The sequence below is a fragment of the Musca autumnalis genome, unplaced genomic scaffold (genome assembly GCF_047663935.1).
Source record: "Musca autumnalis isolate F117 unplaced genomic scaffold, ASM4766393v1 scaffold_4, whole genome shotgun sequence".
Classification (NCBI taxonomy): Eukaryota; Metazoa; Arthropoda; class Insecta; order Diptera; family Muscidae; genus Musca; species Musca autumnalis.
The window spans coordinates 23260440-23277685 of NW_027411977.1; the positions used below are offsets into that span (position 1 = coordinate 23260440).

At 36.9% G+C, this 17246-nt stretch overlaps 1 protein-coding gene across 1 annotated transcript; it reads right to left on the reverse strand.

Moving 5' to 3' along the window:
- Positions 1–10561: 10561 nt before the first annotated feature.
- mus302 (mutagen-sensitive 302) lies at positions 10562–13952 on the reverse strand. Its single transcript, XM_073982769.1, has 2 exons — positions 12659–13952; positions 10562–12596 (listed from the first exon to the last, which is right to left on the reverse strand). Exons 1-2 carry the CDS (start codon positions 12771–12773, stop codon positions 10909–10911), a joined length of 1803 nt encoding a protein of 600 aa, XP_073838870.1. The 5' UTR covers positions 12774–13952; the 3' UTR covers positions 10562–10908.
- Between the last annotated feature and the right edge of the window lie 3294 nt (positions 13953–17246).

A 17246-nucleotide genomic window follows, 5' to 3' on the forward strand; every position in this document is an offset into this window, starting at 1 on the left:
AAGTAGCAAAAGTTGTAATCTACTTCCATATGAATTGTATGGTGTCTGAAGTAAAGGAACGCTTTTCGAGTAAAAAGTTGTAAAACTTGAAGATTCTTGCACGTAAAGGAACAGGGCTATAGTGTAACCACTATGAAAATTTTCATCTATCAAAATGATTTGGCAACTCATATGTAAATTTTTCATTTAGGGAGCGCTCTATTTGATACGGCATTCTCGTATGTAAACATAAATTTATCAGCTGTTTTCTGACATTCTCAAACAAAAAATAAAAAACAAAATCTTTTAAAAAAGAAAATGGAAAGGTATGTATATTTAAATATTCAGTGAAGTAAATAAATGGCGTTTATAATGTTACTTTCAGATTGATTGGTCGAAAGAAGCAGTCTTTGAAATGATTGTTTGGTGGCAAAAACATGAATGCCTCTATAACTCCAAACACCAATTCTACCATTTCAGTTTTCTTCAACCAAAATTAAAATTTGCGCAAAATTGCAACTCAACAATAAATGTAAATAATGACAAAAACAGCTGTTTTTATATTTTTAGGTTATGTCATACGAAAATAACACGTGCAGGTATGAACGCGCAAATTGAAAGTTGTATGGATGACGCCAATTTTGACAAACATAGAGAATGTCGAATGGGTGAAAGAAATGGCAGCTCATATGACATTGATAGATGGTGTAAACAGCCCTTAAGCAATTTAAAAACAAAGCCACGTCTCCTCAAACAAAAATAACACTATACAAAACGCCGATACTACCCGTGCTGATGTATGGCTCCGAAGCCTGGGTACTTGCGCAAGCAGACATGGCATTGCTTGGTGTGTTTGAGAGAAAAATTCTTCGAAAGATCTACGGACCGATCTGCGTTGACGGTGAATATCGACGTCGTATGAACCACGAGCTGTATCTGCTATACAACGACATCAATATTTTTAAACGTATCGAGATGCAGCGATTGCGTTGGCTAGGCCATATCATAAGAATGAGCGATGATGAACCCGCTAAAAAGGCGTATGAATACATGCCACATGGCGGTGCACGCAGAATTGGCAGGCCAAGGAATAGATGGCGCAAACAAGTGGATGATGAGATGAAAAGGCGCGGTATTCCAGAGTGCGAAGCAACAAATAGATAGTAATGGAGATCTCTTCTTAGTTCGGCCTATAGAACAAATGTTCTGTAATGGGCCAGCTAAGTAAGTAAATATTACTGCAGAGTTATCTTCAATGATTTTGTGTTCCTGGCGATAATTACCAGGATTTCGTATATCATATACATAAAAAACAGCTCATGTTCATTGCCATGACTGGAAGATATGTCACATGAAAAAATTGCCATCTTTCCGGGTTTAAATGTTGTAACTCCTTGGTAATTCCTCAAATCGAAAAGTTTTGAGGTGCGCTCCTTGCTGGCAACAGCAATTATGTAAAAAAGAATCACAGAGGGTCTTATAATTCCTGTGTCTCAAACAACTTTTCGTTTTAATTCAACCACCTACACCCATTACAAAAAATAACATTTTTCGGTAAAAATTAAATTCCGTTCTGTCAAATATCATCCATCAGACATCATGATGCAATGCGATGAAATCGAAGATGAGGAAGGTCCATGCAAACGTGTAAAAACTTTTTAGTTCTGGAACGAAGCTTGTAGATTGAAAAATATCGGCTCGCGCTTTTTACAGTCAAGTTGTATAAGGAGGAAGTTTTCAAGATGGTCCACGTTTGTATAGCCCCCATACAAAATGACGAGTGACGCGTCGTCGTTTTAAGGAATTTTTAAGATATTTGTCCCATTTGATACTTAATACTTGATATTTCCCATAAAGTATATAAGATTCAGGCCTTCAGATGCATTCTGACACAACAAGTTGGTACTCATGACATCTACTTTGGAGTAGATGGTGGCCCATTCATTTATAAATAATGATGAGGAACTAAAAAACGCAAACGTTCAGAGGAAACTGAATCAGAACCAATGAAAATTAAATATATTAAAACATGAAACCATTTATTGTTATTATAAACAATATTTATTATTTAAGAACAAAAACAATAAATAAAAGCAAAATAAAAAAATAACAAAACCAAAATAAAAAAATACAAATTAAGCACAAACACACAAAAATAAAATCACAAAACAAAAAAAAAAAAAAAAACAAAATAACAAAAGCAAAATAAAAAATAAGATAAAATCACAAAAAAAGCAAAATAAAGAAATAACAAAAAAACTATTTTTTTCCCGCATTCCCTTAAAAGACGAAGAATAAAAAGACAGTGTATCTTCTTGTTCTTTTGTTTGTCCTTTTTTATTGTGTTGTAAAAATTCGTAAAACTTTTTTGTACTTTTGTCAATCACTTGTTTGGTTGGCATAGACATTGCCATTTTTGTTGTTTTATTTTGCCTTTTAATTTTAGCAATTTTGTAGGACTTCGCATAAGGCCCTCCGACGGTCCTGTGCAACTAGTACATTATAGACGGATACCGTAAAAATGCGGCGACATCCTTCGGATGGCCTACATTGTAGTTAACTAGATATAAGGCCATTTGAAACTTGTTGGTGTAGGGTTTTCTACTATTTGTGGTTTCAATATCTTCCAAAGCCCTTGCAATTGCGTCCATACTGGGTTTTAAGGCTGTCATTTCATTCCTGCTACATCCGGAAAAGTTCCCAACAAATTCCGAATGAATAGATGGCAAGGAATGCGGTGGTGATGTCGGTAGTATCATTCGACCTTGTAAAATCCAATCCTGGATCACAGATTCCTCAAGACGAAAATTACGTTCCCTGAAATGTAAATTAAAAAAAACAACAAAAATAATATGTTGTCGATTTTCTTGGATTGTCCTTTGAAAAGTATATTAATTTTCGTCTTCTTCAGTGTCATTATAGTATAATGATGTAATGAGGTTAAACGGACAAAAAATTATAATATAAACATGCTATAAGTGAGGTAAAACCTTAAAACTAGTTCGAATGAGGACGTATTCTAAACGTAACAAGTAAAAAAGTATCAGTCGGCTTGGCCGACAGAGATATACCCTCAGCCTGTGTATATTGAAAAAATTTTTTCCCAAAAAAACGCATGTATCTAGGGAATTTTGGGCGTTTGAACTGACAGAAATGTTGATTAGGATTAGAGATCAAAAGTTTTGCGGAGGAGATACTAAAAAGAATGGATCTCCAGCCACTACATATGGTACCATAGGAGTTTTTTACAACTTCAGGGATGTTTGCTCAAGAAGTATGGACTTGCCCCTGAAACAACTTTTACCATCGCAATTGAGGCAGCGAATGCAAGTTGCTTCAACAAAAATCAAAGTGTTTCGAAAGCAGGTCTTAAAGTGAACATGTATCCGAAATTTTGTGTGGGAGGTACGGATGGAGTGGACAAATATAGTCCATATTTGAACCTGATCTATATCTGGTAGATATATTAAGATGTGTAAAGTATGGTCCAATTCGGCCACTCTCTTCAAGAGTTATCGTACGCACAATTTTACCGAACATTTTTTGAACTTTTGTGGGGGAGGTTCCTGAAGGAGTGGACCGATATAGCTTATCTTCGAACTTAAACTATGTTTGGACAAAATATTACTAAGACCAAACTTTGGACCAAATCGGCAGACCTGTTCGAGAGTTATTTTGCCCTCCAACCTCCTCACACGGTGTCATAGGGGTTTTTTGCAACTTTCAGGCTATTTTCTCAGGAAGTATGGACTTGCCCCTGATGAAACTTATACCGTCGTATGGAGGGCAGTGAATACAAGTTGCTAAAGCAAAAATCAAAGCGATTCGAGAGATGGTCCTAAACTGAACTTTTCCAAATTTTTGTGTGGGAGGTACCCGACGGAGTGGACCAATTGAGTCCATATTAAAACCTGATCTGAGTCTGGTACACGCTCCACGATGGGCAAAGTATGGACCATATCGGTTACTCCCTTCAAGAGTTATCGCGCGCACAAATTTTCCGAACATTTTCGAACTTTTGTGGGGGAGGTACCGGAAGGAGTAGACCGATATAGCTCATCTTCGAACTTAAACTAAGTTTGGGCAAAATATTACGAATGCCAAAATTTGAACCGAATCGGTTCATCCGTTCGAGAGTTATCGTGCGCTCCAGCCAGCCAGACAGACAGACAGACAGACGGACGGACATTGCTCAATCGACTCCAAATTGTCTGAAACACATTTCGTCCAAACATACTTGGGGTCTAAACCATAGCCGACCAAGAAGAGCGAGCGCTTAAATTGTTTATGTGTGGGTAAAATTACACTGACAGAACAGGGTGATGATTTTCATATTGAGTGTGAAATGAAAAATATATTGTTGGCGCGTTCGCTTTGTATGACTTAAATTAAAAATAATATAAATAACTTCATAATTTGAAAAGTATTTTTCTTCATATGTTAATTTTTTTGAGAGAAAAAACAAATTGTATATAAAAATGATTTTTTAAGACTTTCTAAGCATACATACATTTTTTATTGTTGCATTGCAGACGAGGCATTCTGCGTCATTAAAAATATTAATACAAAACAAAAATCATTTTCAAATTCTTCCCTCCACATATTTGCTGTACAACTGCAAAATCTTTTCTGTGTACCCAAAAATAAACAAATAAAGCGGCATCAACCTGCTTGCATGAAATTCAGTACAAGACTGAAGTAAAAAAATCAAAACATTTGCTCTCTTACTTTGCGTTCGGGTCGCGTGTGTGTGATTTGCCGAAAAACTTCGTAACCAAATCAAGTCCCACGAACGGCCATGGTCTAAACCCATTATTTCAATGAGGCACATTTTGCCCGTATGAAAGTGTATATACCCTTCATAGCCTAAAGGCTGAGGGTATAAAAACCACGTAAAAACAATAATCCCAGCAGACTAGTGTGTGTATAGGACGTTCTACTTTTTTTCAAAATAGAATGTTATTTGCTCATGAGTTTTAAATTTCAGTCAGAAATGATGTAATGAAATGTTAAAAAAAAACGCACACAATCCAGTGAAGTCTAAACGCGGTATTAGTCTTTTATGTCAGTGTAAATTTCACTGATATGTCATAGTTCATCTGATGAACATCGAAATGAACACCATAAATTTCTTGAAGTTTAAAACGGGCGGTAAGTAAGCAAACAAACAGCGTTAAAAATGGCAAAGGAAATTTTGTATAATCTGCGAATTGGCCATGAAATTTTTTCGGAAGAGGAAAAAATGCTTTGATTAGCAAAGCTCTATCTGGAAGGGGAGCCTACGTACATGGCCAACGAGAATTGGGTGACACTACACCAGCACTTGCCACAGTGGAAAGGTGGTACCCACGGTGGAATGGGATTTACACCCTCCACTAGAGAAAAACTCTGCAGTTTTTTTGCGGAACAAAGTGTCCGAAATAAAATATGTGTTCTGCACTTCGACGCTATACGCGTCAAACTAAATGGCATGCAGATCATGCAGTATGCTTTCCTGCTAACCGGGTTATTTGCTGACTGGACACTATTTATTGGTGCCCAAGAAGGCCGAATTAGGTATTTACCCCATGATTTAAATTTCATGTTGGGTAAAATATACTCCGCGGCAGAGGATATCGGTGTTAACATTGCTTACAATGTGTGCGATGCCGAAGGACGGCACATAAACTTATTAAACCCCCTTACGGCAGGTGTAAGGGGTGACTTAACCCTACCTGCGGTTGAAGGAACCCGGCGGAGAAAGCTGTGGGGGTTCGATGGAACCATATGATATCAAGTATATTAATTGCCTTCCATTAGGGAAAAATCAACAACATAAATTTTGAATATGTGGGCACATACTGCGTTAATGAAACAAAATTTCAAAAAAAATATGCTTATGAAGATTTTCATACGGGCGTCTTTAAGTCAGTTTATAATAATACAGTTGTTGGTGAATTGAGGCGAAAACAATTGGAAGGAGAAATAGGTGGAGACAGATTGGAACTAACAATTCAATTTGTTCACATTATGGCTAAACTTTTAAAACTGCTTTGCGAAATAGTTCCTCTGCCTGAGAAAGTAGAAACACTTCGAGAATTTAAAAGAATCCTCAGAACACTGCACTATAGGCAAAAACAAATATATATAAATACAATAACATCGTGGGAAATAATGATTGAAATCCATGGGGATTTTGTTTTAAGGCAGTTGACAACCCACTAAACAATAGAAAAGTTTTTTTTATCGTGTTAGAAGATGTTGTGGTACCAACGGACAGATAATTCTTTTTATACCCTCCACCATAGGATGGGGGTATATTAAGTTTGTCACTACGTTTGTAACTACTCGAAATAATCATTGTAGACCCCACACAGTATATATATTCTTGATCAGCGTGCAATTCTACATCGATATAGCCATGTCCGTCCGTCTGTCTGTCTGTCCGTCTGTCCGTCTGTGGAAATCACTCTAGCGTCCGAACGGATTGACGTAGGTTGATGAAATTTTGGGAAAATATGTTATATTTACGTAGGACTTTTGGTATTGAAAGCGGGCTATGTAGGTCCACGCTTTCGTATAGCCCCCATACAAAATGACGCGTGACGCGTCGTCGTTTTAAGGAATTTTTAAGATATTTGGCCCATTTTACCACCGAATTGGTTGTAATTTGGTACTTTGTGTCTCCAGAGGCCAAAAAATATTCCTACCAAAGTTGGGTTATATAGGTCCACGTTTTGGTATAGCCCCCATATAAGGCCCCATATAAAGTACGCGTCATTTTAATATATTTTGAATGTATTAGACCCATTTGACCACAGAATTGGTTGTAGTTTGGTATTTTGTGTCTTCAGAGGCCAGAAAATATTTCTACCAAAGTTGGGTTATATAGGTCCACGTTTTGGTATAGCTCCCATATAAGGCCCCATATAAAGTACGCGTCATTTTAATATATTTTGAATGTATTAGACCCATTTGACCAAAGAATCGGTTGTAACTTTGTATTTTGTGTTTCCAGAGGCTAAGAAACATTTCTACCATAAAATGTTTCTATAGGTCCACTTGTTGATATAGCCCCCATAATACAATATCTCCCGATTTTCGATATTTTGAACGTTTTAGCCTCGTTATCACACCGATATGGCTGAAATTTGGTATTTAGTCTTCTTTAGGCGTATAAAACTTTCCCCCAGAAATTTGTAGGTATAGGTCCACGCCATCATATAGCTCCCATAGAACGGTACCTTCCGAATTTCGGTATTTTGAAGGTTGTGGCCACATTAATCCACCGAAATGGCTGAAATTTGTGGTGGAGGGTATAAAAAGTTCGGCCCGACCGAACTTAACACTTTTCTTACTTGTTTATGCACGGTTCTCTTGGACCAAATTTAAATGTAAGGTGCTTACACCTGAGAAGTTCTTGCGAATTCTGAAACTGCAATGTTAATAGATGAGAAAAATAAAAAAAAAAAAAAAAAAAATCGCCGGTTTTTTAAGGTTTTCAGTATTTTGCTTGGAAACCGCAAGTCCTATCGAAATGGGACTGAAGAAAATGTTGTACCTACGAAAATTTTCTACAAGATTGACTTTTATGACATCTTCGCAGTGTTTACCGTTATTGAGACATAGAAGTTCAAATTAGGACAATCGCACCTTCCATTTAAATTTGGTTCAAAAGCACCGTGTATGCTTACAAGTTTGCTTTAAGAACAAAGGCCTGGGTACAAAGTAGCCTTAAGGCCTGCGTACATAAGCTGCCTTGCTTTCCTGCTTCATTTCTGACATAATAAAAATAAAAGAAAAATAATATATTGTATGTGGAGATATAGAAGGTACTCCATCGACAACATCCTGCTGTGCTAATGCAACGGCAAAACCTTAGTCTCCTCATGAAGATGATCCACTGGCGTCATGAGGAGGCACCCTGTTGCAGTTCTCGGGGTGGCATTCTGGCAGGTTTGAAAATTCTTCCAATGTGTAGCGCTAACTTTTGCATACCACGCTGGTGCTGCATAGCTCACCACAGACCGGCCTATTGCTTTGTAAGAGGTCAAGGTTTCTTTGTCAGCACCCAAGTGTTGCTGTCCAGCGACTTCTAAACCTTTTTCTTACTCTTGATCTTGTCGCTAACAGCTGTGGCATGCGCGGACGACCTAAACATGCTGTCGAACGTTACGCCTAAAATCTTGGGATAGTTCGTAGTCGGAAGCGGTGATTGGTAAATTCTCTGAACCCTTGCCTGGTCAGGGATTATAAAGTCGGGTGGCCTGTTAGCTGTGACGATGATTGGGAGGTGGCTGGAGCACTGAAGTCTCCTAGCACTAGACGGTTATTGCCCTCTAAAAGCGAACAATGTCGGTCACATAACGCAGGGCACAATTATTCATCGGCGGCGTGAACACGTTAATGTACTCGTACGGGTCACTAAAGTCAAGCTTAACCGAAATAAGTCTGCCCTGAACAGACTGAATTGTATGGAACCAAGTCCTCCTTTGCTTATTGTACGATCTGTCCGCAAAACGTTGTAACCATCGCAACGTTGCAAGGTACAGGTGACGGTAAGCTTTGTTTCCTTGATTGTAGCAACCATGATGTTTTTTCGACTCATAAAGTCTACAGTTTCTCTGACTTTGTTCCGGAGACCGTTGCAATTGTATTACAGGAACAATGCATTTCCGGGGCGCTGAACAAGAAAATATGAGTTGAATACCTCCAACGAAGGGTTAATACCAAATTTCAGTAAATTCGGTGAGTTATTGTGGCCACAATCTTAGAAATCGGGAGGTACCGTTCTATGGGGGCTATATGAAGGCGTGGACCTATACCGATAAATTTAGAGAGGAAAGTTGAATACCTCCAACGAAGACTAAATACCAATTTTCATCCCTTTCGATTTGTTATTGTGGCCACTGCCTTCAAAATAGCGAAAATAGGGAGGTACAGTTTTATGGGGGCTATATTAAGGCGTGGATTTGTACCAACAAATTTCTGGGGGATGTGTTTTATACACCCAACGAAGGCCAAATACCACATTTCAACCATTTCGATGGAATATTGAGGCCAAAAGCTTCAAAATATCGGAAATCGGGAAGTACTGTTCTATGGGGGTTATATTAAGGCTTGGATTTGTACCAACAAATATCTGGGGAAAATTTGTATACCCCCAACGAAGACCTAGTAATAAATTTCAGGCATTTCGGTGTGATAATGAGGCTAAAACCTTCAAAATACCGAAAATCGGGAGGTACCGTTCTATGGGGCCTATATGAAGGCAGGAACCTATAACGACAAATTTCTGGGGAAATGTTGTATACCCACAACGAAGAGTAAGTACTACATTTCCTACCACCATTTATTCCATGTATGGGTCACTAGAGTCAAGCTTATGCGAAATATGTCTGAACTGGGCATACTGGAGTATAATGAAGACAAGTCCTTCTCCGCTTCTTCTACGATCCTTCCGCAAAACGTTGTTACCATCGCAACGTTGAAAGCTACAGGTGACGATGAGTTAGTTCTGTTACCAGGATTGCGGTCTTGTTGCGGGTACCGTTTCAATTGAATTGCACGAATGATGTTTTTTGGGGCGCTGAACTATTACTTATTGTGTATAATGCTGCGTTTGTTGTTGTTAGGAAGGTGACGAAGTTGGAGATACGCTGGGAGATGTTCTGGCGCTGCAAGCAACAACATGCGGATATATTAATTACTCTCCCAGCGGGCAAAACAAAAATGAAATTTTATCTTTTCGCCGAAATTACAAAAATAAATAATTATTTTTATTAATTTTCTCGTTTAGAGTTAAGCTTGATGATCGGAAATTATTTGCAAGTGAAAAAGGAAAGCCAAGGACTCGAACCCACATAGTCACCAAATTACGTTACCTGGTTTCATTGGTGGTAAAGCAAATCTTCGGACGTATCGACTATGTAATGGCTTCTCTGTCCTAGAACTTATCGTTTTTCAAATGCAAATATGTTTTATACATTTACGCGGATACTTGTCCACACGCCGTGACAGTCGATTTTATAAACAAGGGAATGGCGATCTTATAAACAAGGGAATTTTCGGAACTTCAATTATGGACTTTTCCCAAAGAACTTTATATTTATGTAATCAGGACAAAAATGTCTAATTTTTCCTGTAGCCCATTTTAGATTCTCATATTCACCGTGGGCAATGATATACATCAGGCAACATAAAATTATCAACGGTTAAAAAAGTATCCCTCGGGGTAATGTTGGCGATATTTCCCGAGTGTTCGGCATCTGCAATAAATAGTATTGGACATAATATCATTGAGCTGATATGAATAGGGGTGCACTCAATGAAATGAAAGAAGTCCCTTGTCCTTGTTCATATTCCATGTTGTGGGTAGAGGGCATAACTGTAGACGTCAGCGCCTGTTCCAAAAATTACATAACAAGTCAACTGCTACTTTTCCAGAAAACCATAGAAATCTCCCATAAGAGTTGGAATCAAACTATAGGGGCTACAAGAGCCAATTTTAATTGGTTATACTTAATGGATAACTTTCCAACTAATATCCCTTTATCTAATGAGATGAAATAAGTATCTTACTTGAAGACTCAAACTTCGCAAATACGTTTAATTTGTTATTTGTTTTATTTGATTAATAAATTCAGTCATGTATAATATAATTTGTGTAATTTCTTATTGCTTTTATCTTAATAATGAGGTAGGTATATTGCCACTTTAGATATTGCAACAAATTTTAAAATTTGACTAAGCTAAGTACTACTTACAATCTATCACTAAAAATTTGTACTATAGTGTTGTATACTTTTGTTTCAACATACATGATAAAATACATGTACATCACATCTTTCGAGTCCAAACTCTCTTATAAAATACATTAAAATTAAAACTAAATGTTAGGTTAGATAAACTAACCTCACTTTATAGGTTAGAAACAAATCTTTAGTAAACCTATGCTAAACTACCTGATTTTGTTAATTTATATATAAAACATTTTGATTTATTCAGGGCCGCCAAATATGTAAAATCATTTATATAAATGGGGCAGAGATCATAAATGGTCCTTGTGACAGGATATGATTGTATAGACAATTGATTTGAATTGTTTGTATCGAAAAGGGAAAGCAACTTTTGGTCTTGTATATAAGCAGCTACTATGGTGTTTTTGTTAAAAGAAATTTGTGTTGATCTTACCATGGTGGGACTAGAAGTTTTAGCATAAAATATTTCAGCAATTTCCAGCTTGGGAATACCATTTATTTTGTTAATATTGCCCAGAATATGACGCATATGTGGCTGATTCGTAGAAGCGCCCAATTGTACAAGTAACTGTTGCAAATCTTTGTTATAATTTATCGATACTAAATTCTCTTGGGACATTAGACATGTGGCCTGGATGCCACTTTCCCGACTATGTTTGATTTCATAAAACCACAACGACGATTTTTGACAAATTATAAAACCACCACATGGAAAGTCATTGCTTTCTGGGACAATTTCTATTTGTATTACTGCAGAGCTATCTTCAACGATTTTGTGTTCCTGGCGATAATTGCCAGGATTACGTATATCATATACATACACACAACCTTGATGTGAACCCAAAAACAGCTCATGTTCATTGCCATGACTGGAAGATATGGCACATGAAAAAATTGCCATCTTTCCGGGTTTAAATGTTGTAACTCCTTGGTAATTCCTCAAATCGAAAAGTTTTGAGGTGCGCTCCTTGCTGGCAACAGCAATTAGATTTTGCTCCGCGGACAATGATAAATCACAAACCATCTTTTGTGAGGTATATAAATAATTCGAAGATTCAAAACTGGGGGCATTCATGAGTCTCAAGCCATAGCCGGGGAAGAAACCCTTTTGTGATACAATTAACTTTGTTTGCTTATCGGCATATTTCATGACACGGCAGCAGGGTTTACGTGATATGTTGATTTTCCTGTCTAACACTAGACTATAGCCATTTTCTCCACCATTCGAGCATAATACCTTCTCATTTACATCGTTGGCACTTCTCTCATCTCCACTGCTTTGCAGCAACCCTTTCAAGGACTCATTATCAGCCTCTAGATTTTGCATTTTCTTCATCACATCACCATAGGACATTTTCATAGAATCCAATTCAAATTCCAATATTTGTGTTCTTATACGTTCTTGGGCCAACTGTTCCCTTATTCTCTCCTCCTCACAACGATCAATGACCTTTAAACGCTTGGCATAGAGATAGCGTATATCCCTTTGACGGGCCTTAGCTTTACACTCAGGACACACTGCCTCTTTTAGACGTATTCTTAGACATGACTCGCCAAAAAAGTGTCCACATTTTAACGAACACAAACGATGTTCACCAGACATTTTACAATTTTCCATACACAATGAACACTCCAAGCCATTATCCTCTTCCTCCGAGCCTTCATCATCACCGGCATTCCTCTTTATTTTGTGTGTTAGTCGGGCACGTTGCTTGCGGGGATTGAGTGATGGTAATTCTAACTTTTCATTTGTTTCATAGCCACTGCTATTAGTGGTTTCAAGCAAGTTTGAGCTTCCATGTGTATTTTCATCATCAGAAGAGCTGTTGGCACTGCTGCTGCTGTCGCTACAGGAACTTTCCGTTCCCGTAGAATCATCTAAAATCAATTGGAATCTCATATTAACACAATTAACACCTGTTTTTCTTTTGTTTACTTACCAGAATCGAAGCCGGATAACGAATTACTACTGCTGGGACTTGATAATGTTTCTGTGTCCGAACTGGAATCTGAATCCATACTAGAATTGTCGCTATTATCTTGAATGGGGGGCATATTGAAACAAAAAAAAAAAGTATTGGGATTTACTGTCCAGTATCAGTAACGCTTTAATTTAGTAGATAGTAAAACAATTGCCCCATACAGTGAGCGGTGGATGTAATGGTTTAGTGTTGTTTGTTGTTGTGTAGTAATCAAACAAAAACCGGCGCTGCTGATAAGAGACGTCGCAGCGAACGCAACCATGTAATGTGTTATCGATAACATTCGAGAATTTGCTTTAATAATAGGGTGACTCGATAAATAACTAATATTATAATAGTACGTTTACATTTACGAAACCAAGTGGCTTTAAACTGTCAATTCCTTTGCGTATACGTCAAATGAAAACTCATCTGACAAACTAAACTTATTACAAGAGAAAGTATTTTTTGAGTTTGGGAGATGAATACGAACATGAAACAAAATATAAAATAAAAAAATAAAATTATATAAACAAATGTAAAATATAAAATATCTACTTAATGACGGCAAACCCACTCATCTCTCAACATTTGGAATACTTACTAACATAGACGTAACTTGCTGCTCACCATCTTTGTTGTCCATGGCTAGCAGTCACACACTTGATGATCTTTATGGGAGCGACCATTTTCCCATAGTTACTAACATCAACCTCGGCACAGCTTTCATAAAAATTAAGCCACTATACAAATATAATCTTGCAAAAGCAGATTGGAGCTCGTATAAAACAAATGTTGACAATGAGTTAAATTGCAGAACTCTTAATGGAAATCCAAATAAAGTAAACGCTTTAATTACTAAAGCCATCCGTAAAGCGTGCAAAAAATGTATTCCTACGACAAAATATACCCCAAAAACTTCAGTGCCCTGGTGGAACAAAGATTTACATATACTACGTAAAAACAAAGTTACAACTTATCGGAAATTTAGAAAATCACCCTCTCCAGATAATCTAAAATTGTACAAAAAGGCTAATGCCAAATTTAGATATGAATCTAAAAAGGCTAAAGCCATATGTTTTTATAACTTTACCAGGACCATAAGCCGTGATACACCTCTCCATTTTGTTTGGCAAAAAATAAATAGAATGACAAGAAAAAACACAAGTCATTTATTTTCCACAATGGAACACAACGGAGTGGCTATTAACAATCCAGTGGAAATCGCCAATGAGTTTGGACTCCTATGGTCAGAGGCATCATCCGACACAAACTTTTCTCCAGAGTTTTGTTCTGCAAAATCTATTATTCCATCTTCCTATTCTAACATCCCTGCAAACAGGCATGCTTCAATAATTGAATCGGAAATCTCTTTTCAAGAACTCCTATTGGCTATAAATAAAGTTAAGGGAACAACGCCTGGGCGAGATAGCATATCATATCCCATGTTGCGGAAACTATCTAATAATAGTAAAAATAAACTTATCTCCCTTTATAACACAGTGTTAGATACTGGTGTTATTCCACACACCTGGAAATCAGCAATCATTGTTCCACTACCAAAACCTAACAAAAACAAAACCAGCTTTTCAGCGTATCGACCGATTTCCCTACTGCCATGTCTTTCTAAACTATTGGAAAGAATTATTTCGAATCGATTATCATGGTAATCATATCGCAATTAATCAAGTGGCATATAAAGCAAATCAGGGTTGCACTGATGCCCTTCTCCACATAGATTTTTACGCATCTAAATCTATATCTACGAGAAATCACACATCAGTGTTATCAATTGACTTCGAAAAAGCATTCGATCGCATTGGCATGCATGTCATACTAAACTCTTTAGTCTCATGGGACATAGGCTGTAAGATTCTGAATTACATTAAATCCTTTTTAACTGGACGGACCTTCCGGGTAAAAATCAACAATTATTATTCGGACATGTTCACAATGGAAAATGGTATACCTCAGGGTTCTCCACTATCAGTAATTTTGTTCCAAATTGGATTTCTCCATATCAGCGAAATCATCAACCAAATACCAAGAATTTACCATTGCCTTTACGCAGACGACTTATACGTCTTAAGCTGCAATAAAGATAATACAATCACAAACAACCAATTTTCTAAGATAATAAACGACATTTCCAATTGGTCCAATACATCGGGTGCAAAAATATCTACCTCAAAATCATCAATACTACATATATGCAGGAAACACAATTGTAATCCCACAGATATAGCTGCAAACGGTTTAAACATACCTTATGTAAATAAATTGAAAATCCTGGGAATAATTTTTGAAAAAAACTATAGATGGAAAGAGCATATACTCAAGCTTAAGAAGGATCTTATTCTACGATCCAATGTTATCAAATATCTTTCGTCTAAAACATTCGTCCACATCAACACCCTCACATATTTGGTAAAAACATTGGTATTAAGCAAAATAGACTACGGACTATATTTGTTTGGTGATAGCCCAAAATCAACCCTCAAACTAATCAAAGCTGTTTACCATGATAGCATCAGAGCGAGTTTATACGCCTATAGGACTACGCCAATAAACACTTTACTCATCGAATCCGGTTTACCATCACTCGAGCAAAGAATCGTTGAGTCCACAAATCTCCTATTGCCAAAAATTCTATCCTCAAAATCATCCGTCATTGGAATAGATGCTTCAAAAATTTTAAAAGCCAAAAAGAAACCGAAGAAGCCTTCAGTCATATACAGATCACTAATGGATAACATAATCAATTTTAAAGATAAGCTGTCCGGACATAAAATCAAACTACCTTCGTGGATGTTTTCCGACGAAGTATGTAACATATCCCTAAGCACTTTAGGAAAAGACAAAACTCCAAACGAATTGTATGTTCAACACTTTAATCTTTTTTCAACACAACACAGCGATTGGCAATTTTTATATACAGATGCTTCAAAAACTGATTCAAGAACTTCATTTGCAGTAGTCGATGCGGAGGGAAGCATCTTAACCATTAAAACGCTGACACATTTCACATCTATCTTTACAGCTGAAGCTGCAGGAATTATTGAAGCCATAAATATTGCAAAAGCATCCAAAAAAAGAACCATAATTTTCTCCGACAGTTTATCTGTCCTCAAAGCTGTTTCTAACGTCTCAAACACTACTTGGACATCCATTAATAAAATCCGCGATCTCTTAACAGATCAGGCCAATATACAACTTTTCTGGATACCAGGACATGTAGGAATTACAGGAAACGTATATGCCGACAACGCTGCAAAATTTGCATGTACAGCACCGTTAGAATGTGATATGCTGGTTGAAAAATTGGATTTGAAAACGCACATTAGAAATGAACTGGTTTCTCATGCCATGCAAAACAACATGAATTTCTGTCACTTCCATTACAACTACGTAAATCCTTCTTGTATTAAACCCAAATATCCCACCGACGTAGATAAAAAGAAAATACGTATGTTCTCCCGCCTACGTATGGGTCACACCATCGTCACACATCAACATCTTCTTAACAATGACATGGACAACAAATGTCCCAAGTGTGGAAATATCGGTACTATTGATCATTTTCTACAGTCTTGTAATGATTTCTCCAATTTACGTCAACTATATCTCAACAACAATGGATTAGAAGTCCTTAGGTCACCAACTACCACAAATATAAATGCTATGTACAATTTTATAACAAATTCTCATTTAATTATATAAGACAAATTAATTATAATCTGTAAATCTATTGTATTATAAGTATTAGCTGATGGCCGTTGTAGCCAATGCTATGTCTTATTAACATTGTATTTACTACAAGTTAATATAATAATAAATAAAAATAAATAAATAAAATATCTATATATATAAAAGAGCTTAGTGATGACTGAGTGAGTGAGTGACTGACTGGCATATCATCGCCCAGGCGAAACCGCTGAAGCTAGAAAGCTGAAATTTTGACTGTGGGTTGCTGTTGGTGTGTAGGGGTGAGATAAGGATGGGTTTTTGGAAATTCGACCTAGAAGGGTACGAAAAGTACTAAAAGGTACTAAACATGGTACCCTTTGTATTAGGCAAACCGGAAGAGCTAGAATTCTGAAATTTGGAATGAGGGTAACTTATGGAGAATTAGAAAGATGTACCAAATGGTTTTTGGAAATTCGACCTCTAAGTGTACGAAAAGTTACAAAATTTAGTACCAGTTGTATATTTTGAACGGATTTAGCCAGAAACTTAGAATTTGGTATGTAAATGAAGGTTGAAAAGTTGTGTTTATAAAAGGAAATGGTTTAGGAAATTCGTACTCATGTGTACAAAAAGTACTAAAGTTAGTACAATTTGGATTTGGGTGAAAGGAGAGAGCTGGAAACCTGAAATTTGGAACTAAGATTACTGACGGAGCATAGGATTGAGATATGGGGGTAGTTTTGGAAATTCGTACTTATGTGTACGAAAAGAACTAAATTTAGTACAACTTGGATTTGGGTGAACGGATAGAGTTCGAAACCTGAAATTTGGAATTAAGATTACTGTTGGAGTGTAGGATTGAGATAGGTTTGGAAGTTCG

Coding starts and splice junctions, on each gene's coding strand:
- mus302 (XM_073982769.1), bottom strand. CDS start 12,773: ATGCCCCCCATTCAAGATAATAGCGACAATTCTAGTATGGATTCAGAT. Junction 12,597..12,658: donor GTTATCCGGCTTCGATTCTG/GTAAGTAAACAA, acceptor AATTGATTTTAG/ATGATTCTACGGGAACGGAA.